At 43.3% G+C, this 24,295-nt stretch overlaps 1 protein-coding gene across 3 annotated transcripts in view; it reads right to left on the bottom strand.

Moving 5' to 3' along the window:
• SNX24 (sorting nexin 24) overlaps nucleotides 1-24,295 on the bottom strand; it is a 160,415-nt gene that overhangs the window by 101,259 nt on the left and 34,861 nt on the right. The window contains exon 1 of one of the 3 annotated variants that reach the window (XM_046000979.1): nucleotides 20,239-20,402. The exons of the other annotated variants lie outside the window; for them this stretch is intronic. Within the exon in view, the coding sequence (XP_045856935.1) occupies nucleotides 20,239-20,241 (3 nt within the window). The 5' untranslated portion in view covers nucleotides 20,242-20,402. Of the gene's footprint in view, nucleotides 1-20,238; nucleotides 20,403-24,295 lie in introns of those variants that run through there. 3 annotated transcript variants of the gene reach the window in all.

Raw genomic sequence — 24,295 nt, 5'->3', positions numbered from 1 at the left:
CCTTGGAACAACACGGGTTTGGTCTGCACACGTCCACCTACCTGTGGATTTTTTTCAAATATAGTACAATAAATTTATTTGCTCTTCCTTATGATTGTCCTTAAAGTCTTCTCTAGCTTCCTTCATTGTAATAATATACTATGTCATACAGAGAGCAGACAAAATATGTTAGCTGACTGTTATCGGTAAGGCTTTGTCTTCAACAGGCAATTAGGAGTTCAGTTCTGGGGAGTCAAAAGTTATAGGTGGCTTTTCAACTGTGTGGGGGAAGCCGGCATCCCGAACTCCTGTGGTGTTCAAGACTCAACTATATTTATTAAATATTTTTATGAGCCAGACTCTGAGCTGGAACACAGGGGGCAGCGAAAGAGGCCTGGTCTCTCCACCATGGAATTCAGAGCAAAGAAAGAGATTAAGCCATGGCAAGTACAAGACTATGGAGGAAGTGGGAGCTGGAAGGAATGTGCCCCATGTCAAAGTCATCTTAACAGGGAAACCAGCCAGTTGGGGACAGTGAAGGACACCCAGAGATTTCACACTGCACTCTACCATTGTGGGCAGGCATGAGCTTAAGGCAACCATCCCCATAGGATACACACAGCCCTGTGGTTTATGGCTCTCTCCACTCCGATACTCATGCCACACTTATCTCAGGAGGAGACCAAAGACGTGGGTTCAAATCCCACCTTTCCCACTTATTGGCCATGTGTCCACCGTAAATTATTTAAGCTCACCGTGCATCAGTTTTTCCACCTGTTAAATAGAGAGAGCATTTTCCTTGTGAGGATTTGAGTAAGATAATGTTTATAAAGTACTTAGTACCGTGTCTAGCACATGGTAAGTACTCAGCAAATAATAGGTCATGACTTTCATCACCAGAGCGTCCCTGAGTTTTAGTCAATTATACTAAAATGATATAAACTAGTATTTAACAACCTCTCATTCTAATATACCCGAATGCCTTTCTCTAGCTTTGTTAATAAAGAACGCACCCAGGGTGCTCTTGAAGTGCTTGGTTCATAGGATAATGACAGCGTTTCTTCTGGAGTATTGAAGACAATTTTCAACGTGAAATAAATAAATGTCCTAGTAATTCAGTATCTCACACAGGTAATACATTCTTTTGATTTTAAAAGCTTAAAAAAAAAAAAGATATGAAACGATAAACAGTGACGTGTCCCTTGAAACCCGGATCACGCTTCGACCAAATGACACGTGTCACTCGATCTCTGGGAACCGACCGCGCACAGTCCTTCCAGCCCAGCTATGTGTGTTTGTGAACTGAGTCAGTCTTAACGTGCTTCCCTTCTACACAAAAGCCCCACATTCCACATTCATCTATCTCTTGCTTTTTAACTTAGCAGTGGTCCTTGGCAGTCTCTCCTTATGAGGACATACGCTGTCTTTTCCCTCTTTCTCCTGCGCCGTAATATACTATTGCATGGGTACTGTTACAATAAATGTCTTTTTGGCTACATCTCTTCCTGGACTGACACAAAGTTTCCTAATTATCGTTTTGGCAGTCGGTGATGGAGAACATGGACAGAAATACCGTATTTTCACTTGACTTCATTGTTCTTAGTCAAAAACTAACAGCAACTAATTATTCTTGGTAGAACTCATATAAACAATGTACACAAGCACTATGCTATAGTTTACAATAATAATTTCTCCCTTCAATTATTTTAAAACATCTGTTCTGTATTTTACACGTCCCAGGATCATTTTCCTTCGTGTTTATATGGGAAAAGGGCTGGCTGCTGGCGTCCAATCAGTTACCCCGAGATGTCAGCTGTCAACCACGTCTCGCGCAGCAATTTCCCTCTTCTCTCTCCCTTCCCACTCCGGGTGAGCTGTCAAGTTTCTAGTTTCTGACGTGCATTTACATCACTCAATGACATCTGACAGCAGTGAAAGGCCACAGAAAACTGCTTATTGATCAGAGCAAAACTAGTTGACGGAACAGATGAGGTTGTATCACAGAAATGCAGCCACATTCAGGTGATGACATTTTGCCCCCCGTACACAAGCGCTTAATGGAATACAACTTCATTATATCCTGCCACTAGTACTTACGGCCCCAGCCCCATCTCCTGACTGTTTTGTCTACGTGGTGATGAGGACAATCTATTTGTGCTGGTATCAACGGATTCCTAAGCTGATTTGTCCGTGAACACTTGCAAACTACTTGTGAACCTGTCCTGACAAATGCACCAAGAGACACTGAAATCTCAGTCTTACTAAAATCTAATTGTGCCGTCCTTTCCAAAAGAAAAATGGAATTACCACTTAGTGAGCTGTAACTGCTTGGTTGAAAACGTTTATGCCACTGGGTAAAGAACTTTTAAATGGGCATTTCTTTGATGCTTGCTACACTGTTGGGGGCAAAAATGGGTAACTTGAAAAACACTTAAAACTTATAAATCGGAGAATATAGGAATTTCTAAGAATTAAAATACCCGATTAAGGCCCTCTGCATACACATTTTTCCTTTCAGTTCTGAAGAGAGCAGTTTTAACTACCTGCTATTTCTACTGGCATTGAAGACAGATGAGTGTGACATTTAAATCAGGACATGTCTGGAATAGGGGACATTAAGCCAAACTCCCAATATTTTGTCATACACACAGAAAAAGGAAAACACCACAAGGGACAAAATTACCAGTCTTCCCGAACTTCTAGGGGGGAAAAAAATGAAAATTTCACCCTGAGAGTTGTCTGGCCTTTATCTTTCCTTTTTAATTCCTCCTTTGAGTTGGGAGTGGTCTCCCAAATTATGAATTCCCAGACACCACGCACCTCCCAACCTGGACACATCTGTATCCTCTTTGGACTTAATATTTTTCCTTAAATAGCTTTTCTAGTTCAGTCAAATATAAAGATAACTTTAAGGTGAGTATGAAAAGAAATATTCTTTTTTTACTCTTTAAGATTATATTTATGTATTTGACAGGCAGAGATCATAAGTAGGCAGAGAGGCAGATGGAGGGGGGTGGGGAGCAGGCTCCCCGCTGAGCAGAGAGCCAGATGTGGGGTTCGATCCCAGGACCCTGGGATCATGACCTGAGCCAAAGGCAGAGGCTTTAACCCATTAAGCCACCCAGGCGCCCCAAGAAATATTCATTTGTTTTTTAAAGATTTCATTTTATTTATTTGACAGAGAGAGAGATCACAAGTAGGCAGAGAGGCAGGCAGAGAGAGAGGAGGAAGCAGGCTCCCCGCGGAGCAGAGAGCCCGATGCGGGGCTCGATCCCAGGACCCTGAGATCATGACCTGAGCTGAAGGCAGCGGCTTAATCCACTGAGCCACCCAGGTGCCCCAAGAAATATTCATTTTTAAAGTGTGTTTCTTGCTGAACGTTCTGAGGCTGAAGCCAACTCTCTTCCTTACAGAGAGACTGGCTGAAAGTGAAGCCAAGTTAAAGCTTCTGGAGAATTTTGGGGGGGACTAGAGGACATGGTATAGGATTAAAAGTTACATGAGAAGGAGTAACTTTCTTGCTTACGAATCAGTATGATTTAAAACACAGATCTGGTGACCAAAGACGTGGGTTCAAATCCCACCTTTCCCATTTATTGGCCATGTGTCCACCGTAAATTATTTAAGCTCACCGTGCGTCAGTTTTTCTCTGCCTGCAGCATCCAAATGCTGGGAAGGCAGCTGTAGGACAAAGAATGGGCAGGTGCCCACGGCTGGCTGTAGGTTCGAATCCTGTCCGTCCCACTAACTCTGTGACCCTAGCCAAGTTGTTTAACCACCAAGGACTGCCGCACTCATCTCTCCTCTATAAAAGGAGATGCTGAGAGCAGATGAACCTTTGAGAATTGCTTTTAGAAGTAAATGAGATCATGTACATAAAGTACCTCCCATCTTATCCGACCCTAAGAAAGTGGTTAATAAATGTTAAATCACTATGGTCTATCTCTTCCTATCTCCTTTCAGAGACTTTCAGTTAAAAACACTTTCTTAGGGGCGCCTGGGTGGCTCAGTCTGTTAAGCCTCTGCCTTTGGCTCAGGTCATGATCTCAGGGTCCTGGGATGCAGTCCCACAATTGGGCTTCTTGCTCAGCAGAAAGCCTGCTTGTCCCTCAGCCTGCCACTCTCCTGGCTTGTGCTCTCTCCCTCTCTCTCTGACAGATAAATAAAATCTCTAAAAAAAAAAAAAAATTTTTTCCCCCTTAGGATACAGAGCAGAAGAAACTCAAGAAATAGAGCACAGGAAGAAAAGAAAGAAGTGAAGAGAAAAGCACAGAAAACCCCATAGACTAACAAAAAAAATGGAGTCTGAGCAACAGGAGGGTCTTCAGACCCATTGCGTCAGCTTCCTGTTGTCCCTTTACCACGCTCCCTCCCTCTGGCCTTTCTCTTTCCCCTTTCTCTCTCTTTCTTTCTCCCTTTCTTTCTTCTTTCCTCCCTCTTTCCTTTCTTTTTCTCTTTTTTTTCTTCCATCCTCTTTCCTTTCTCCCTTTCTCTCTTCTTTCCCCTCTCCCTTCCTTCTCGTCCTTTCTCCCTTTTTTTTCCTTTTCTTTTCTTTTCCTTTCTTTTTCTTCCTTCCTTCCTCCTCCTTCCTTTCTTCCTTCCCCTCCCTTCCTTCTTCTTTTCCGTCTCCCCTTCCTTTTCTCTTTTTTCTTTCAGACAAAGGCCACTGCTCTCCTCTGGGCTCCAGTAACACTCCATTCAAGCTGTGACCTGCTTTGTGCAGGGGCCTCCCCCCTCAGACCTGAGGCCTGGCTGGAGACACAGTGCCCGGCCAGCATGCACAGAGCAGAGCTGGCTGGGTGATCACACACCGACCAATCCCTGGCCCAAACCAATGCCAGCACTGGCCAGGCCTCCAGCAGGGAAGTTACAGGGGTCTGGACAAGGGACTTTCCACTGTAGCTGACTTTGTACTTAGAGTATCAGCTTCCATCAGGAGAAACACTCAACAGAAAAGCAGAAAAGGGTTAAGTGTGTTTATTTCAAACATGCTAGATTTTTCAAGAAATAGTCTAAGCTTTGCCATTTCATAAATCACACCATATAAAATGCTTCAGCTGCATTTTTCTGTACAGTGAGATCACGAGAAGAAAATCTTCCTTCTCAATCACCCACGCCAAAGCTTATGCCTTAGGGCACGTGTAAACTCAGGGCTTCCGAGCCACAGACCACGTGTTATTTTCCAAACACTCTCGCCTCACGCACACTGAGCCCTAAGCCTGAATGGAAACAAAAAACGGACTCAAATCAAATCTGCTTCACTGTACTCACAATGACTACGGTACAAAACAACTGGAGGATATAACCGTGTAAGGGGCATGATGACAGACTATAGACACAGCAAGCATGGTGGAAGGCAGGGAAAGCCGGGCGTGGGGTGATAAGTGGGCAGAGTGACCATGTATCCCAACTGCCCCCCAGATTTACCACTACCAACCCAGCACAATGATCCATGCTGCCACTTTTGACTTCCGAAAGTATGTCAGTTTAGATGGTAAGTTATGTGGTCACCTAACCACACAGAAGAACGCCACCCCATGCACATTCTGTGGTCTTAGAGCTCTTCATAGATACATGCTGTCTTTGGGACTCCCTGACTTACATGCACTTGACTTTATATACACGTCCACTCCCTGGCACTTAACCGTTACTCCAATTCTCTCGCCAGGGCATAACAGAGGCCTTCCCACAGAGTAGCTACTTAATTGTGGCTGAATGATTAATCCTGAGACATCCACAACTCCGTGGACCAGATGACGGGTCTGAGTTTAACAAGGAAAAAAGAGGGGGTGCCTGAGTGGCTCAGTGGGTTAAAGCCTCTGCCTTCGGTTCAGGTCATGATCTCAGGGTCCTGGGATCGAGCCCCACGTCGGGCTCTCTGCTCAGCGGGGAGCCTGCTTCCCTTCCTCTCTCTCTCTGCCTACCTCTCTGCCTACTTGTGATCTCTGACTGTCAAATAAATAAATAAAATCTTTTAAAAAAAAAAAAGGAAAAAAGAATGGTCAGGTGAAATTCATCTACATTTGAAATCTGAAGGAATGTCCCAGAACTGAAAACCATAATTACACACATAATCATATAGACAGGAGTAACATCTGAGCTGGAAAGTGAGAACAGTAAACTTGTGCTCAGAAAACCTGAGCAGATCTCCAAACAGGTGTTTCCAGGGCCAAGCTGTGATGTTCTATTATAAAGATTTTTGGATGCAGTTAACCAGAAGTACCTGTATTTACCAAACTCCCGAATGAGTAGCTGATTCAGGGCAAACCCTAACCAACACAGTGAAGATCTAGAATCACAGGCTTCTGGCACCATGAACCCAAACATTAGGAACTAAGGCATCGACCTGCCAGTCCCCCACCTCCCTCCATTTTCCAGTCCTTGCAGATGCCCTCAAGACAAAGTCAGGATTCTTACCTATTAAAACAAACCAACCAATCCTGAAATTGGACTCACCTACGGTTGTCCTGTTTTACACCCATACGGCTGGAAGGGGGCTATAAATACACTGTGTGTCCTAGCATACAGTTCCACAGAGGACATTCAGGACTTGGAAGAAGTTTTCTGAACTGAAACATCCCTGTCCTTCCACACTTTCTTAAAATGCCTCCTGGGAGCTAACACCTTCCCCAGGCCTCTAGGAGCTGACTGTGTGACTGGTGAGAGTCAGGGGTGGGGGATGTGATGTAGATGCTGATGGCCACTGGGAGTGTGCCCAGGGCACTGGAATGTCTTCAACATATGCACAGCGCTAAAGCAGAGGCATTTTTCCAATTAAACTCCAGGCAGTTTAAGTCAAAGTCAAACAAAAAACAAACCTCAGATTTACTATCGATGAAAAAACATTTAGCATTTTTATGTTCCCTTGACCACAAAGTATTGTATTGTTTTCCATATCATTTCATTTCTTTTTTTTTTTTTTAAAGTAAGCTCTATGATCAACGTGGGGCTCGAACTCATAACTGTGAGGGCAAGAGTTGCATGATATTCCAAGGGAGCCAGCCAGGCACCCTACAGAGTTCATTTATTTATTTTTTTTTAATAAAGATGTATTTATTTATTTGACAGACAGAGATCACAAGTAGGCAGAGAGGCAGGCAGAGAGAGAGAGAAGGAAGCAGGCTCCCTGTTGAGCAGAGAGCCTGATGTGGGGCTTGATCCCAAGACCCTGAGATCATGACCCAAGCCGAAGGCAGAGGCTTTAACCCACTGAGCCAGCCAGGTGCCCCCAGAGTTCATTTTAAACAGCATGTTGAACTGGGTTAAATACATGAAGCTGGGTTATCTGATGACTATGTAAATCACTAATAATTTAAGAGTCTATAAAACAGAGACAAAAGTATAACTTTAAGATCATTTTTTTAAACCAAGAAGCATATAATTTTAGATTTATAAAAAGGCATGTAAACATTTTATAACCTGGGCACCTGGGTGGCTCAGTTGGTTGAGCATTGGATCCTTGGTTTCCGCTCAGGTTGTGATCTCAGGGTCGCGGGAGGGAACTGTATGTGGGGCTCTGTGCTCAGCAGGGAGGCTATCTGAGATTCTCTCCTTCTGCCTACCCTCCAACCCTGAGCTCTCCCTCCCTCTCTCTCTCTCAAACAAAGAAGTAAAGGAGCACCTGCGTGTCTCAGTCAGTTAAGCATCAGACTCTTGATTTTGGCTCAGGTCACGATCTCAGGGTCATGGGATTGAGCCCTCGGTCAGCTCCTTGCTCAGCACCCAATCTGTTTCAGCTTCTCTCCATCTGTCCCTCCCCCGACTCAAGTGTGCACCCTCTCTTTCTCTCAAATAAATAAACCTTTAAAAACATGTAATAACCTTAAATAATTAAGAAACAGACACGTATTTTTTTAATGATTGGATAGAATTTAATGATTCCATTTGGTAATTGTGTGCTTTCACAACCTATCATTCTCAAGCTTTTCTTGTTCTAGTTTTTAAAACTTCGTTACACTTGGGACATCTGACTAACTCCATAAGGAGCATATGACTCTTGATCTGAGAGGAGTGAGTTCAAGCCCCACACTGGAAACAAAACTTACTTAATTAAATTTTTTTTAAAAGATTTTATTTATTTATTTGACAGAGAGAGATCACAAGTAGGCAGAGAGGCAGGCAGAGAGAGTGAGAGGGAAGCAGGCTCCCTGCCGAGCAGAGAGCCCGATGTGGGGCTCGATCCCAGGACCCTGAGATCATGACCTGAGCCGAAGGCAGCGGCTTAAACCACTGAACCACCCAGGCGCCCCCTTAAATAAATTTTTTTTAAAAAGTTAAAACTATTTTAGATTTAACCCATGTAACTCAAGAATTTACGAAGGATGCAAAAACCAAACATAGTATTTCCTGTCCCTACTATACCATTTAACTCTAGGACCAACTAGATATAATATTAGTAAATTCTTGTTTTTAATTTTAATATATATTATATTTATACATCTTTTAATGCAGTTACTGGAAAGTACTGTATACCTAGGAAAAGAAGAAAACCAGAACATACCTGTAGAGAAAATGGAGCATTTTAATTATAAACAATAGTCCACCAAAACGACTGATGCCACAAATGCAGGAGGTTATCAAAAGTATGAAAATTTAGAAACATTCTTTCTTTAAACAGATTCATAGAAAAATTATGTTTTTAATTATAGAGCATGGGACAGACACACTATGGTGCACCAAAATTTAAGGATCATTAAGAAATAAAATTCAACATTAAACATATGGACAAAAATTTCCCGGGTTTGAAAATTCTATTCAGGATAAAGAAGAGGTGGTATATATACACAATGGAATACTATGCAGCCATCAAAAGAAATGAAATCTTGCCATTTGCAGCGATATGGATGGAACTAGAGGGTATTATGCTGAGCAAAATAAGTCAATCAGAGAAAGGCAATTATCATATGATCTCCCTGATATGAGGAAGTGGAGAGGCAACGTGGGGCGTTTGGGGGGTAAGAAAGGAATAAATGAAACAAGATGGGATTGGGAGGGAGACAAACCATAAGAGACTCTTAATCTCACAAAACAAACTGAGGGTTGCTGGGGGGAGGGGGTTAGGGAGAGGGTGGCTGGGTTATGGACACTGGGGAGGGTACGTGCTATGGTTAGTGCTGTGAAGTGTGTAAACCTGGCGATTCACAGACCTGTACCCCTGAGGCTAATAATACATTACATGCTAATAAAAATAGTTAAAAACAAAAACAAAAACAAAGAAAGAAAATTCCATTCAGTGTGGCTCTTGTCTTAACCCACAAGGATGAACTGTGCAGGTGTCCAGTACACTGATCATAAAGCGCAGTCTGCAGGTCCCAGCTCCCAGACCGGCGGCGGACAGGCTTGTTCAGTGATTGTCACAACAGTGCGAGAGTTGGTACGAGAGAGACATAAGCAGGGTACATGAAAAGCACAGAGGCGAGTGCAACCAACTCCACCTGGGGGAGGGAGGCAGGAGATTCAGAGGAGCAAGTCTGTGAGCTGGACAATGGTTCTCCATATACAGGGCTCACATGGGCCCTATAGGTGGCCCATGGAGCGGTTGAGGGACAGTGCAGGACTAGGGAACATGCACAAAGATGGAGAACCAGAACTGACATGATCTATCTGTGTGACATCAACAAGCTGATAGGAGTTGGATCTTGGCACAGTCTTAGGAGAGGGAACGGAAGGAGGGAGACTGGGGCAGAGGAGGGGGAAGAGTCAGATTGGGACGAGACTGGGAAGGGGCTTTTCTTCACCCGACCTGCAAGTCTGACCTTCAGACTGGAGATGGCCAGAAGGCAGCAGAAATACTCAGAAAGGCACATTCAAACTTCACCATTGAGCGGGGGGACCAAGCAAAGGAGAGCCCCCTACAGAAGGCGGAGGAGACACTGTCTCTGAGAGAGCACAGAGGACACTGAAGCAGGGGCCAGAGGCCATCGACATTTCTGGTCAACAGCCGAATGCCCAAATGAGGGAGAGACAATGATTATCCTCCGGTTTCATGCGGCACCCGGCACCCGAGCAGGCAGATGATGGTGCCTAGACTCAGAGATATAGAAAGCAAAAGAACATTTTTTGTTTGTTTGTTTTTGGAAGAGATAAAGAGAGAATGGACATAATGAAATGCATGGAGGACATCCTGAAGGGAGACTTAAAAGATATCCAGAGGCAGGCAGTGAGTGAGAGGAAGACAGGACAGGATGATTCCAAATGAGCCACTACAGGGCAGGGTCCTGGGATCAGGCCTCAGCTGGCCTTTGGCATTACCTCCAGCGGCTGAGGCCAGATAGAACAGGAGCCCAAGACGCTCCAAGGGAAAGGGTGGAGGGTCAAGATTCTGGAAGATAAATTGATGAACTCCAAAGAGCAATGACAGGAGACCAAGTCAAAAGAGTCAGAGGTCAGGGAAACCTTGAGTTTGGATTAAGACTATGGGAAAGACACAGCAGGAGGGACGAGGCCCAGGACTTGGGCGGTAATGGGGCCGGAATGCCAAAACACCGACTTACTCCACGCCAGCCCCTCTGCCTCAGGCTGGTCTTCCCTAAATTCCAAGACCATGTGTATTATCTCTTTGTATTTTAGTCCCAACCATACGCTAGTTTTCAATGTTGCAACTATAATCTCTTCAAACCGCCTATATTCCTGTGGGAAAGAAACTGCATTTTATGTATCTTTGACATCCCCCTCAGGGTCACCCACAGTACACAGCACACAGTGAGGACCTAAGAGAATCTCGCTCAATGAAAAGAAAACAAGCCCAATTTCAAGCAACCCAAAACTTAGGTAGCATGGTATAACCCCTCATAAAATATATTAGCAGTATTTTGTCTTTGTAAAATATCTAGATCGTTTCCCCCAAAATAAAGAGCAATATGGGATACCTGTTGGTTATGTGTCTGCCTTCAGCTCAAGTCATGATCCTGGGGTCCTAAGATGGGGTCCCATGTCCAGCTCCCTGCTCAGGGAGCCTGCTTCTCCCTGGGCTTGCCGCCCCCTCCCCCCAGCATGTGCGTGCTCTCTCTCTCTCTCTTTCTGAGAAGTAAATAAACAAAATCTTTTAAAAAAATAAAGGAGCAATACTTTTATTAGTAAAGGAATAAAATCATGGCTCTCAGGTCTTTGACAGGTAAGATTTTATCTTTCTCCAGTTACATTTTCTAATACCACACAATACCCATTTCGATATGGCCACACAGAACTGAAATTTGAACATACTTTCTAATGCATATATTTGCATGTTCTCAACTCTTAATTTTTTAAAAGATGGATTTATTTATCTCCCGAAAGAGAGAGAGTGCATGTGAGGGGGGAGGGGCAGAGAAAGAGAGTCTCAACCAGACTCCTCCCCACTGAGCATGGATTCCCAATGAGGGCTCAACCTCATGACCCTGAGATCATGACCTGAGTCAAAACCAAGTAGGATGCTTAATTGACTGAGCCACCCAGGCACCCCATGCTCTTAATTTTTTAAAGAAGGTCTTTGGGGTCCCTGGGTGGCTCAGTGGGTTGAGCCTCTGCCTTCAGCTTGGATCATGATCTCAGGGTCCTGGGATGGAGCCCCACATCGGGGTTCTCTGCTCAGCGGGGAGCCTGCTTCCCCCTGTCTCTCTGCCTGCTGCTCTGCCTGCTTGTGATCTCTCTCTCTGTGTGTCAAATAAATACATAAAAATCTTAAAAGAAAAAGTTCTTATATTTCATAACTTAAAAACTGCTTCTACTAAGGCCAATGGTTTTTCTACCTGTAAGTGAATCACTGGTAGTAAGAAACCCCCACACGGCCATGAGAATATGCTGTCCTTAAAACTGAGATCTCACTGAATTCCTTCATCACTGTAGGAAGCGCCTAGCAGAGTCAATGCCCAAGTAAGTGTTGAAGGAACTTTATACTATTCAACAGAAGCATCATGGACAGACACATTTTTTCCGGTGCAAATGGTAAATTTCCATTCGCTTTATGACAGCTACAAAAACAAGGTCCCTCAAGGTACTGCTGGTACAACTAGTACCCACCCTCCGCTTAGAACCTCTGCTGCCAGGGATGGCAAAGGATTTACTCCCCTAGCTCTAAAGTGACACGACTCCCAGCCAGGTGGTTGTGAACACTAGCAGCAGGAGAGCAGAGAAGCCTGTGCTCCTTCTGGTGGGGCAGAGATGTCCAGGCGAGGGCTGGCAGCAGGCAGCGAAAGCTATTCCAGTGCAAATGGCAAAGAGCAAAGCTTTCAAGTCAAGGGCAAGAGCATCAGGAGAAAGAAGCTCTCAAAAAATGGCCCCGACAGCCCCCCACCAGTGTACATACATGGCAAGCCTCTCGCCAACAAAGAATATGTGATGTTCACCAAAGGATGGGAAACACAGGTTCTTCGACTCCAGATCGTGGACTGTGATGTGGGAACGGCCCTGTCAACCACGTCTGGCCTACCCACTTAATAACATGAAGCTCTGGACACCAACCACTTCCCCTCCTGACTGCACAATGGTTACCGGCAGAATGGTTGGAAGAGATCAATGTCCACATCCCCAACCAGACCGATTAGATCAGTCTGTGGGTAGAAAGCAGTACAAAGAGATACATCTACCCAGTATCAAGATGTAACAGATGTTTATATTTTTTCATATTTACTTTGATTTCACTTTGTCTTTTAAGAAATGATGTAACATTGATTCAGCTACAACCCACATTTTTTTTTAAAAGATTTTATTCATTTATTTATCAGAGAGAGGGACAGAGCAAACAAGCAGGGGGTATCAAAGTCAGAGGAAGAAGCAGGCTCCCTGCTGAGCAGGAGCCAGACATGTGGCTCCATCCCAGGACCCTGGGATCATGACCTGAGCCGAAGGCAGACGCTTAACCGACTGAGCCACCCAGGTGTCCCACAACCCACATTTAACCTTCACAACACTTGTTCCCCTTTTCTGCCCATCAACAGACAACGGGGAGCGCTGATAGACTGGCCTGAGCTCCACTCCCCTGCCCCCAGGACACAGCTCCCTGCCCAGCACCACACTGCCTACAGAGACTCGGACTTTAATTATTAATTTATAAAATTAGAAATGAACAGGAGTCTTGAATAAGCCACACTGTTTTTTAAATGCATATATATCATGTCTAGCAGTCAATCTCCCCCTTGCGTTCAGACAGAACACACTTTTTTTTTGTATTTTGTTTTTTTTTAATTTATTTATTTTTATTTATTTATTTTCAGCGTAACAGTACTCATTGTTTTGGCATCACACCCAGTGCTCCATGCAGTACGTGCCCTCCCTATTACCCTCCACCTGGTTCCCCAACCTCCCACCCCCCGCCCCTTCAAAACCCTCAGGTTGTCTTTCAGAGTCCATAGTCTCTCATGGTTCATCTCCCCTTCCAATTTCCCACAACTCCCTTCTCCTCTCCATCACCCCATGTCCTCCATGTTATTTGTTATGCTCCACAAGTAAGTAAAACCATATGATACTTGATTCTCTCTGCTTGACTTATTTCGCTCAGCATAATCTCTTCCAGTCCCGTCCATGTTGCTACAAAAGTTGGGTATTCATCCTTTCTGATGGAGGCATAATACTCCATCGTGTATATGGACCACATCTTCCTTATCCATTCATCCGTTGAAGGGCATCTTGGTTCTTTCCACAGTTTGGCGACCGTGGCCATTGCTGCTATAAACATTGGGGTACAGATGGCTCTTCTTTTCACTACATCTGTATCTTTGGGGTAAATACCCAGCAGTGCAATTGCAGGGTCATAGGGAAGCTCTATTTTTAATTTCTTCAGGAATCTCCACACTGTTCTCCAAAGTGGCTGCACCAACTTGCATTCCCACCAACAGTGTAAGAGGGTTCCCCTTTCTCCACAACCTCTCCAACACATGTTGTTTCCCAGACAGAACACACTTCTATTTGTCGTACGTACAAGGGGGGAAATCAGGCTGAAGATAATTTATGACTGACACTCCAGCAACACGCCTATGCCTTCACGTTTCACACAGGTACCCTGAGTCACCATAAATCTTCTCTAAGGCACTGCCTGAACATAACACCAACTTTCTTCAGAATGCAAAAGTCACAGTGAAATATTTCTGACAACGGACCCCAGTAAATTCACACATGCATGTGCATATACACGCACACACCCCCACGTACCCCCCCACTCACACGCAGAACTTTCTAGAACACTTGTACAGTCTCAATTTGTAGGACTGAAATGAATGTATTCTATGATACTGCTGATCTTAACATCAAAGACTTATAAATGAATAACGAGCATCTTTCTTTTTTCCCTCCAAATCAACAGAAGACACAAAGTCAAATACTTTCTCTTTTTTTGAAGGGATAAGTAGAAGAACAAGAGAGCCTCAAACGTTTACATAATTAAGTTCAACTAATATTATATGATACATCATCAGGGAACAGGTTTTTTATGTTGTTGTTGCTATGGAAAAATTAAGAAATCTGAAGAGAACCCCAATTAATCTGCACGGTATTAAAAATAACTTGGTAAGAAAATCTTCAGGTGGCAAACAAGATTTATCACCACAGTTATTTACAGGATACTCTTATATGGTGATGACCAAATATTTGGAGGGAAGAAATCCGGCCCCTTCCCTGCCAAAAGAGTTCTTAGCAATAGAGCTCTAAGAGTGACACACACATGTACAAAACATTTCACTTTTTCCATTAATATGGCTATCTACTGTCATCTGAGTCTTACAAATTCATCCCAAACAGGTATTTTTTACCTGTATGCAAGGTAGTAAGGTAGCAGGATGGGGCAAAGAAAGAACACGGTCATATTTTCTTAAAATAGCCTAAGAGGGCAATTTTCAAACATAAAAATAGGAAGGGGAAAAATATATTCTTGCTTAGCATTGAGCGCTCTCTGAAAGACCTGTAATGATACTTTTGGAAACTTCTCACCAATGACATCTTCGATTTCCATTTAATGTACACAGTGACACCTACTGGCATAATGATGAGGCAAGGCAGACAGGATCTGCAAAGTCACACACACGCAGGGAGCCCCGAGATACTATGTTGACATGTCTCCCATTAAATGACACTGAGTTAAGTACAGTATTCTGAAACACTGTATCGAACTAAGATGGACGTAAGCTACAGGAAAGCCCACACTCCTGGTGTTCGGTTTCAGGCTGCTGAGCACCACGGGAAAAAGACACACACAGGACTTGGAGGCTTTCTTTCAGCATTAAGTTCACATTTTCCAAAAGCCATAAGCAGTTATTTTTGGTGGTTGGAGTTAAACCTCAGACCTCACTAAAGTCGGTATGTTTGGTTGAGAGCAGTCACATAACGTGATAATTTTTTAAAAATCATATAAACCAAGAAAGTCGTAGCTGGGAGGCATTAGCTGCTGTATAAACAAGGTGGGGTCCATGATAAATAAACGGTGTCCTTTTATAAATAAGCTGTAGTCTATCACAGAAACAAGACCAGACTTATAAGACCCCCCCCCCCGGACTATAGAAGTGTTGGTTATAAGGAAAGCTCAAGAGAAATCAGGTAGAAAAAATATGGACAAGTTAGTAGAGTGCCCATCAACTATCTGGTAAACTATGGGTGGTCCAACTTTAAAACAGAAAGAGAAGGGTTTGGGGGCGCCTGGGTGGTTCAGTGGATTGGGCCTCTGCCTTTGGCTTGGGTCGTGATCTCAGGGTCCTGGGATCGAGCCCCGCATCGGGCTCTCTGCTTGGTGGGACGCCTGCTTCCTCCTCTCTCTCTGCCTGCCTCTCTGCCTACTTGTGATGTCTCTCTCTGTCAAATAAATAAATAACATCCTAAAAAAAAATCTTTAGAAAGAGAAGGGTTTGGGACAGGACAGGAGGTTGCCAAGAATACAGGACAGGTGGCTGTCCCAAAGACACCAAGATATGAGGGTAGACCCGGTGGAACCAGACAGAATGCCATGGATTTGTGCCGGCGAAGATCCATGAAGTCGACTTGCTGACAGAATGTAACCATCTTAACAACAGGAGACACACCCCCCATGCCAAATCTGATTGACTTAGACCCGGTCCACAGTACTGCTAAGTTTTCCAAGGCTGAGTCACCAGAATGAGTGCTGGGATCAATCAGCCACATCTGTCGTGGGTAGGGAGAGGGGAAAGGACACCATGCGTGCCAAAGCCCTAAAACCTCATTATCCTAAGATTAAAAACAAAGAGCTGTGTTTCATAACCTCAGCCATTTCCACCCTGCTGCATTTCTTGCTTGTGCATTTGGCCTTTCCCTTTGTTTCTCAGGGAAATTGATTGTGAAAACAGCCCCCACCTGGGCTGAAATCGGCAGGGGAGATTGTCCTCGGCTGGCTGGAGAGACACAGGGAGGGTGGCAGCGACAACGTGAGCACACTAACCAGGAGAGGGAGGACCTGGGGGGTGCTCATGAGACACACTCCACAGAAGTGTCCTCTACCAGAGTGACAGGTGGTGTCTCCGTGAGGGCATTTAACGCAACACACAGCACAGGCGAGGCTTTGTGCCTGGTCACCAGGACGCAAAGACGCCTGCACCCTGGCGCAGGACATGAGATGGCCAAAAGCTGCCTCAGCAGTACGGAGTCCTAGATCTCAATGGCAATGAACTCGCCACCAGCACATTCTTTGGCCTCTAAGCCTGCGTGCAAAATATCCCATGAGTTAGAGATGACGTCACGTTACAAGGAAAACGTGTTTTACTTAAAATTAATGAAAATGGACTAAGTTAATCATGGAGAAGTTAGTAGCTAAACCTGTCCTCTAGGTTATTTTCTCGTCTGTATATTTCTGTCTTAGAGCCTTTCTATTATAAATATCTAGGTTTTTTTTTTTAGTAAAGTAATTGGTATACATAGTAGCACACCAAATGTGTAGCGTGTAGACCGGGCACCATGAGGGAAAGCAAAAGCTCCTTACCCCAGCAAGAGGCAACTTTTAAATGTTTCTACTTTTAGGTCCCCTGGTAGTTACCTCTGGAGGTGGAGCAAGAGGCATCTGGTTCTCCTTTTGGATTTGTTAACCTTAAAAAGCATCTAATGACCCCTATATGAACGATGAGGACGTGACATGACATGACATTACTCCCACTTTGCTTATCCCTCCCCAGTATCAGAAAGTTATTTTATTTCCAGTTCTTCTGATGGTTACTTTTGTAACTTTAAATAACTCTGACGTACTCATCAGCACTTTCAAACTTGCCCCTGTACTTCTCCTTATCTCTGTCACCCACAGCTACTGTCTCATCGTCTCAGAAATTCTTAACATTGATATTTTACCACCACCAGCAAGTCTGCATTCATCCCTACAGTGATTCTAAAAGCTGAAAACCAATCAGCACGGTCTGCAATGTTTTGAAAGGAGATATATGGAAAGCAGAGTAGCATACCCTATTTAGGATTACACAAACCATTTAAAAGATTAAATACCATAAAGGCAAGGCAGTATTATGAAAAGAATTACAAGAAAGCAGTGCAGGGAAAACATATTAATACGCAATGAAACAAAAGATGACCATTTCTTGCACAATTATTAAAAACTGTATAAACTCTCAGCTTTGTCATAATATGGGACTTGGGGGGTTTGCGGGATATTTTGGGGGGCTTACTTAGAATAAAATGTAAGCTATCCTTGAGACAAATTTTAAAAATTTACAAAACTGTCCTTTAGATATAGTAAGTATTCATCGGAAACTTTCTCGGAAAATGACTACCTACAGGTTTTAGGGGGCTGACCACTGCAGAATGAACGTCAAGGTGGGAATATTGTCAATGGGCATTTCCAAGGCAGAACAAACCTACACAACAAGGCAGGGGAATTTAAAAAGAGAGAGGCCAAATGCTGCTCAAGTCTGCTAGAAAACGGTCATCAAGTCCACATGAATCCCTGTGCTCAATTTTAAGGTCCTGAACCCAGATGTATATAGTTCAGGTATAACCACATACCAAAACCCGAAAATGGTAATCATCATACACGGATAACACACTGTACATAATTTGCAATGAATATAACAATGCCAACATATTCATTACAGGTTTCTACACCTACATTAAATATTCTACAATACCATAGAATAAATGAATGGAATGAAAAAGGAATCCTGATGGAGGTCGCATTAAACGTGGGGACTCTAAAACACAATCAAACAAACCGTCTGAAAACCCAGGGTAACTAAGTGTCCCAGAACCATGAATGGGTTGTGGAACCATATTTGTTTTTATTTTGCAGAAGTGAATGATATAAACACAGACCTTTACCCCTGGGGCTAATAATACATTATATGTTAATAAAAGATTTAAAAAAATTTTTTTAAGTCTGCTTTATAAGGACTGCCTGGGTGGCTCAGTCAGTTAAGCATCCAACTCTTGATCTCAGCTCAGGTCTTGACTTCAGGGTCATGAGTTCAAGCCCCATGCTGGGCTCCACCCTGGCCATGGGGCCTACTTAAAAAAGGCTTCTTTTTATTTTTTCCTTGGAAGCCGGATTCCAGCATAGGATATACTCCCATGTATCTGTTTCATCCTGCTTCTATGAGCATGGGCAGGCAGAGACTCCAAATTACTGAGAACATTTAAGTCATATTCAGCTATTAAATATGACCCATTCCTCTGGCTCGCACGCTTAGGACAACTTCCCTAAGACTGTGAGCACTTCAAGGGCAGAAAATACACACCCCACTCTTCACTAAAGTCACCAAGTAGTACTCAGACAATGCCTTGTCCACAGTAGTTGTTCCTAACACATTTGCTATGAAAGCATTATCTGTAAGAGCAAAACACTGAGCAAAACCCAAATCCGTAACCATAGGAGACCGAGTGGATCAAATATGGTACCCCCACACAAGGAAGTACCATGCAGCCATGATAAAGAAGGTTTCTTACAAACATAGATGGAGTATTTTCCAGGATATACTGACTGAATAATCATGGAAGAAAGATCATTCTTAGCATGATACTAGCTGTTATGAAAGGGAAAGTAAGGAACAGAGATATAACAAGAGGTGGAGAGATTTAGGGATATGTGTGAGCGTGTACAAAAGAGAAACACAGGACGTATAATAAATACCTAATAAAAATAGTACCAACACAAACATAAAGGGAAATAGTCTATAAGACACAAAGACTTGCATCAAAGCCTTACATTTTATTAAGTTTACTGTTAGAAAAATGTTGGTCTTAAGAAGCCACAATTTTTAGATATGAAGAAGAATCATATATAAAATGCAGTCCTAATTTAAAATGTGTATACACTCACACTTTAATGTATCTCTTTCCCATTTCTACCTACTGGAAGGATCCAGCAGCAATGATAAACCACAGCACACTTAGCATCCAGATCTTGGTTCTAAATACCATTCCCTACTAAAAGGAAGCAGGGTTCTTGGAAAAGTCCAGAATTGGGAAAGTAGGTACTGAACCTGCATGTCTCATTGGACAGAAAGAAATGTTGATCAAAGACAAACAGGGTCATGTCAAAAGGACATTAAGAATCAAACTGAAGAGGGTGCCTGGGTGGCTCAGTGGGTTAAAGCCTCTGCCTTCGGCTCAGGTCATGATCCCAGGGTCCTGGAATCGAGGCCCACATCGGACTCTGCTCAGCAGGGACCCTCTTCACCCCCCTGCCTGCCCCTCTGCCTACTTGTGATCTCTGTGTATCAAATAAATAAATAAAATCTTAAAAAAAAAAAGAATCAAACTGAAGGAGTTTCCATGGGACAAATGTGCGACAATTTGAGCATTAAGAAAAGTAATAACATTACCAGAAAAAACTTTTAATTAAAAAAAAGAAAAGCCATGAGTCTACAGAGTTACAAGTGAGGAAGCAGAAAGAGAAGAAGCTCTTCCTGACAAAAGAATGTCAAATAACAGATGTGGGAAAAAATGATAAAATTAGAAAACCACCATTTTGCAACTAACAACACAGTAGCTTCTTCGGCAATGATCATCACTCGGGGTAACCAGCGAAGTCAAAGGAGTGAAATGTTGTAATTTAAGGGTGAAAGTACTTTCAAAGGATTCATCCAAGAAAAATAAAGGGTGTGTGTGGAAAAAGGGACAAAGAGGCACAGAGAAAACCTAAAACACAAGTGACAAAATGTGACAAGTGGTGACCTTGAGTGACTCTATGGACCCCTTGTATTTGGCTTTCAACAGTCCTGTAAATCGAAGTTTTTTCAAAACTGATCACTGGGGGGGGAAACAGAGAGAAGCCTGCTGGAAGAACTAGCTAACTACGGCACACGGACTTACACCTCTGACCTCATGACCCACTTCTGTTCCGACACTTACCATTCCTATCTCACCGACAGAAGGGCCATTTTGCTCACCGGACGGTCTCTGCCTTGCACAAGTCTGCTCCGAAGTCAATATGTAACACCCAGCACACACTTCGGCACAGAATCAATTTTCCAGGCTGGCCCAAAAAGGCTACTCAAAGAATAACACTGCCGAACGAAGCAACACGTGTTAAAAAAAAAAAAAAAATCAGTTGATACAGAGATGACTCAGACCCTGTGTAATGTGATCAAACTTGAGTATGGTGCAATGCTCTTCCAGAATAATGAGAGGCATTTTTGGGGGAGATGCATTGTTGCTGGAATACCAGTAAGTGTGGGAGGAGACAACCGAAAACTTCACGTAATAATCCCAAACTTACACTTGCAAAAAATGGACTGTACATTTTTAAAGGTTTATTTATTTCAGAGACAGAGCACATTCGCACCAATGGGGGAGGGGTGGAGGGAGAAGGAGAGACTCTCAAGCGGACTCTGCTGAGCGCGGAGCCCAACACGGGGCTCTGTATCACGACCCCGAGATCATGACCTGAGCTGAGACCAAGAGTCAGATGCTCAATCAACTGAGCCACCCAGATGCCCCTGTATTTTTTTTTTAAATATGGATAAATAACCACTACAAAAACTGCAAACAAAACTACCTTCAAATGCCCACATTTTCCTTCCCCTAAAAGAATATGTTCCCTAGAGGCAAACCTGACTGTCAACTTGGTGTGTGTGCACCCGCAGAGAGAAAGCTGATTCAGTACTTTTCCCCACGACTAGACTCGCACAGTGCACAGCATTTGGTAACTTGCCTTTTTTTTTTTTTTTTAATTTAACACTTTGCTTTAGACAGTTGTTTTGTTTTAAGATTTTTTTTTTTATTTACTTGAGAGAAAGGGGGTGGGGAAGCACAAGCAGGGGGAGCAGCAGAGAGAGAAGGGGGGAATAGCACAAGCAGGGGGCGCAAGCAGGCTCCTGACTCAGCAGGGAGCTCGACTCAGGACTAGATCCCAGGACGCTGAGATCATGACCTGAATGAAAGGCAGTTGCTTAACCGACTGAGTCACCCAGGTACCCCGCGTTGGAGAGTTTTTGAAGTTACCTACCAATCAGTATTTTGACAAAAATATTAATATTAGAACAAATAAAAATAAGCTCTTCAAGTCAACACTCTAGAACAATTTTAACCAGGAAATAATATCTAAGTCAAGATACATGATACATCAATTCTCCATTTAAAAAACGGTTTATGGGGTGCCTGGGTGGTTCAGTCTATTAAGCATCTGCCTTCGTTCGGCTGAGGCCATGCTCTCAGGGTCCTGGGATAGAGCCCCACATCAGGCTCCCTGATCAGTCCCTCTGCAGTCCCTTCCCCAATGCCCCCCCCCCCCTTGCATTCTCACACTCTCACTCATACTCTTTCAAAAAATTTTTTAATTTAAAAAAACACAACAATTTGCAGAATAGTGATGATGTCATGACTATGTTTATCTGGAAGGGCATATACCCAACTATTACCCCAGAGAAATAAGAGAAGGGGAAGAAAAGAGGCTTTTAGTTTTTATTTCACAAACTTCTATATTATTTAAATTTTATTTTCTCATTTTTACAGAAAGTTATTGAAGGGATAAAGGTTTCAACTGATAATGAATGTCTCTGATAGGTACAAAAAGGAACAAGATTAAATCTAAGGCTCATTTCCTTAAAAGTAAGCAATGACAGTCAAAGAAAGGGTCACCTTGGGGGCTCAATGGTCAAGACCCCGCTGTAAACTCAGGCTTTTAAAATCCTCTCTGGGGGGGGAGGGGAACGCCCTCTCTGAAGTGAAACTTAACAGAAAAGGAGTGATAGAGTTCAAAAATCCACTTGGCCAGCCTCACAGTAAAAAGTTAGCAAGAATCATCAGGGGATGCTGAATCAGGGAGGAAACATTTAATGAGGAAGAGAGTATTTACATCATCCTACAGTGTCTCTCCAAATGTAACTTACGAATTACAAAAGGAAAAAAATAGTAGATATACAACAATGAAAACCACCCAAACCTAACCAAGGGGTCAAAATTAGTGTCACAAATTACAGGCAAGCAGATAACCTCTGGATGAGATTCCCTAGGAGAACACAGTAACCTGAATGGAGTTTCCCAGCCCCAAAACCATGACCTGAATCTACCTATCAGGAACCACAGGAAAAAGCCAAATTGAAGGACAGTCTGAAATAAGTGCCCTATCTTTTACACCAAATCCCAGTGTCACGGAAGGCAAAGAAAGAATGACAGCTCAGATTCAAGGGTACTAAACGACCTCACAAACTACATGCAATGTGCACCTGGGTCCTATACCAGGAGGGGGAAAAATGCCATAAAGAACATTATTGGGACAACTGACTAATCTGGGATATAAACTACAAAATGTTAAATTTCCTGTTTTGACCATTTTACTGTGGTGAGAAGATTCTTGTCTCACACAGACTAAAATAAGGAGGGGGTAAAGAAGTACCATGTACAAAACCTACTCTCAAATGGCTCAGAAAATAAATTACATACACACGGCAGAGGGCAGAGGGAAGAAGGAAAAAGCAAAAGCAGCAGAACGTTAAAAACTGATGAATCCGGGGGCGCCTGGGTGGCTCAGTGGGTTAAAGCCTCTGCCTTCGGCTCAGGTCATGATCCCAGGGTCCTGGGATCGGGCCCCGCATCGGGCTCTCTGCTCGGCAGGGAGCCTGCCTCCCCCTCTCTCTGTGCCTGCCTCTCTGCTTACTTGTGATTTCTGTCTGTCAAATAAATAAAATCTTTAAAAAAAAAAAAACTGATGAATCCGGTTACACAGAAATAAGCATTCTTTGTATTATGCAGCAACTTTTTTTGTACACTTGAAATTATTTCAGAATACAGTTAAAAGTGTTTTCTGACTGATCCCCTCAGATCTACGACTTGTTGAATGCCGAGAGCAGAGGAAGGCACACGGGGCTGATGGCTCCTTTCCTGTGATGTAATGGGGATCAAAAGCCCATAATGAGAAAAGAGGGGAACGAGGATCACTCACTGCTTGAAACTGAAGATAATTACTACCACCACCCAGAGCTACAGCTTGAACAAAGCTCTCTAAGGTAGCAGGAGATAACAGGGGCAGTCAAGCAAACCACTGGGAAAAATCCTGTTGGCTTTCTCTGGATAACCAATATTTCCAATACATGAGACCATTTAGTGAGCATATACTATGTGTCAGATGCTCCTCTCAAGAGGACCGTTTTACATGGATACTAGCATTACCCTCATTTGACAGATGAGGAACTGAGGTGCAGAAATGTTGAATAATATCCCCTAAGATAATACACAAGTAATCACCAGTACCAGGATTTGAACTCAGAATGTCAGTCTCCAGACAAATGAAGCTCTAGCGTGTTTTTGTGCTACGCTGTTTCTCACTAAATGATAGCAGCCTGGAGTGAACTGGAAACCAAGATGATAGGGCAGGGCAGAGGGGACAGGAGTCCCCCAAACCATGACACATGGATGGTACAAGGGAAGGTGGGCCCTCTCTCCAAGTAAGTTTGCAGACTGAACTCTAAAACATGTGCGGAAAACCAACAAACCATGACTGGGGGGAAATGCAAATAAAAGAACAACCCCCCAAATTTAAACAACACTTAATATGCTTAACGGGATAAATGAAGAAATGGAGGAACAATATCCATTAGAAAAGATAAAAAAGTTTTGACACAAAAGCACAATGGAATTAAAAAATAAAAGCACATCAAACCAAACATACACAGGTGAGCAAGAAAAAGGACCAAATGTGAATTCCAGATATGAAAAATGTAGTCACTGAAATTAAGAACTCAGTGCATCAGCTTAACAGCACATTAGGGAACAATGAAAAGAGAATGGGAGACCTCGTAGAGAAATCGGATCCCAGCCAGGAAGATAATGACATAAAAGTTTGAGAGAGTAACGAAAGGGCATAACGGAGAGATTGAGAAGCCCTCATGGACATCTAAAAGTTGTCCCCTGGGCAAAAAATTTTCCAGAATTCAATGAAGATATGAATGCTCAGAATGAAAAAAGTGCA

The sequence above is a fragment of the Meles meles genome, chromosome 3 (genome assembly GCF_922984935.1).
Source record: "Meles meles chromosome 3, mMelMel3.1 paternal haplotype, whole genome shotgun sequence".
Taxonomy (NCBI): domain Eukaryota; kingdom Metazoa; phylum Chordata; class Mammalia; order Carnivora; family Mustelidae; genus Meles; species Meles meles.
The sequence above is the reverse complement of the archived record's forward strand: the minus strand, read 5'-3'. Positions and strand labels throughout refer to the sequence as shown.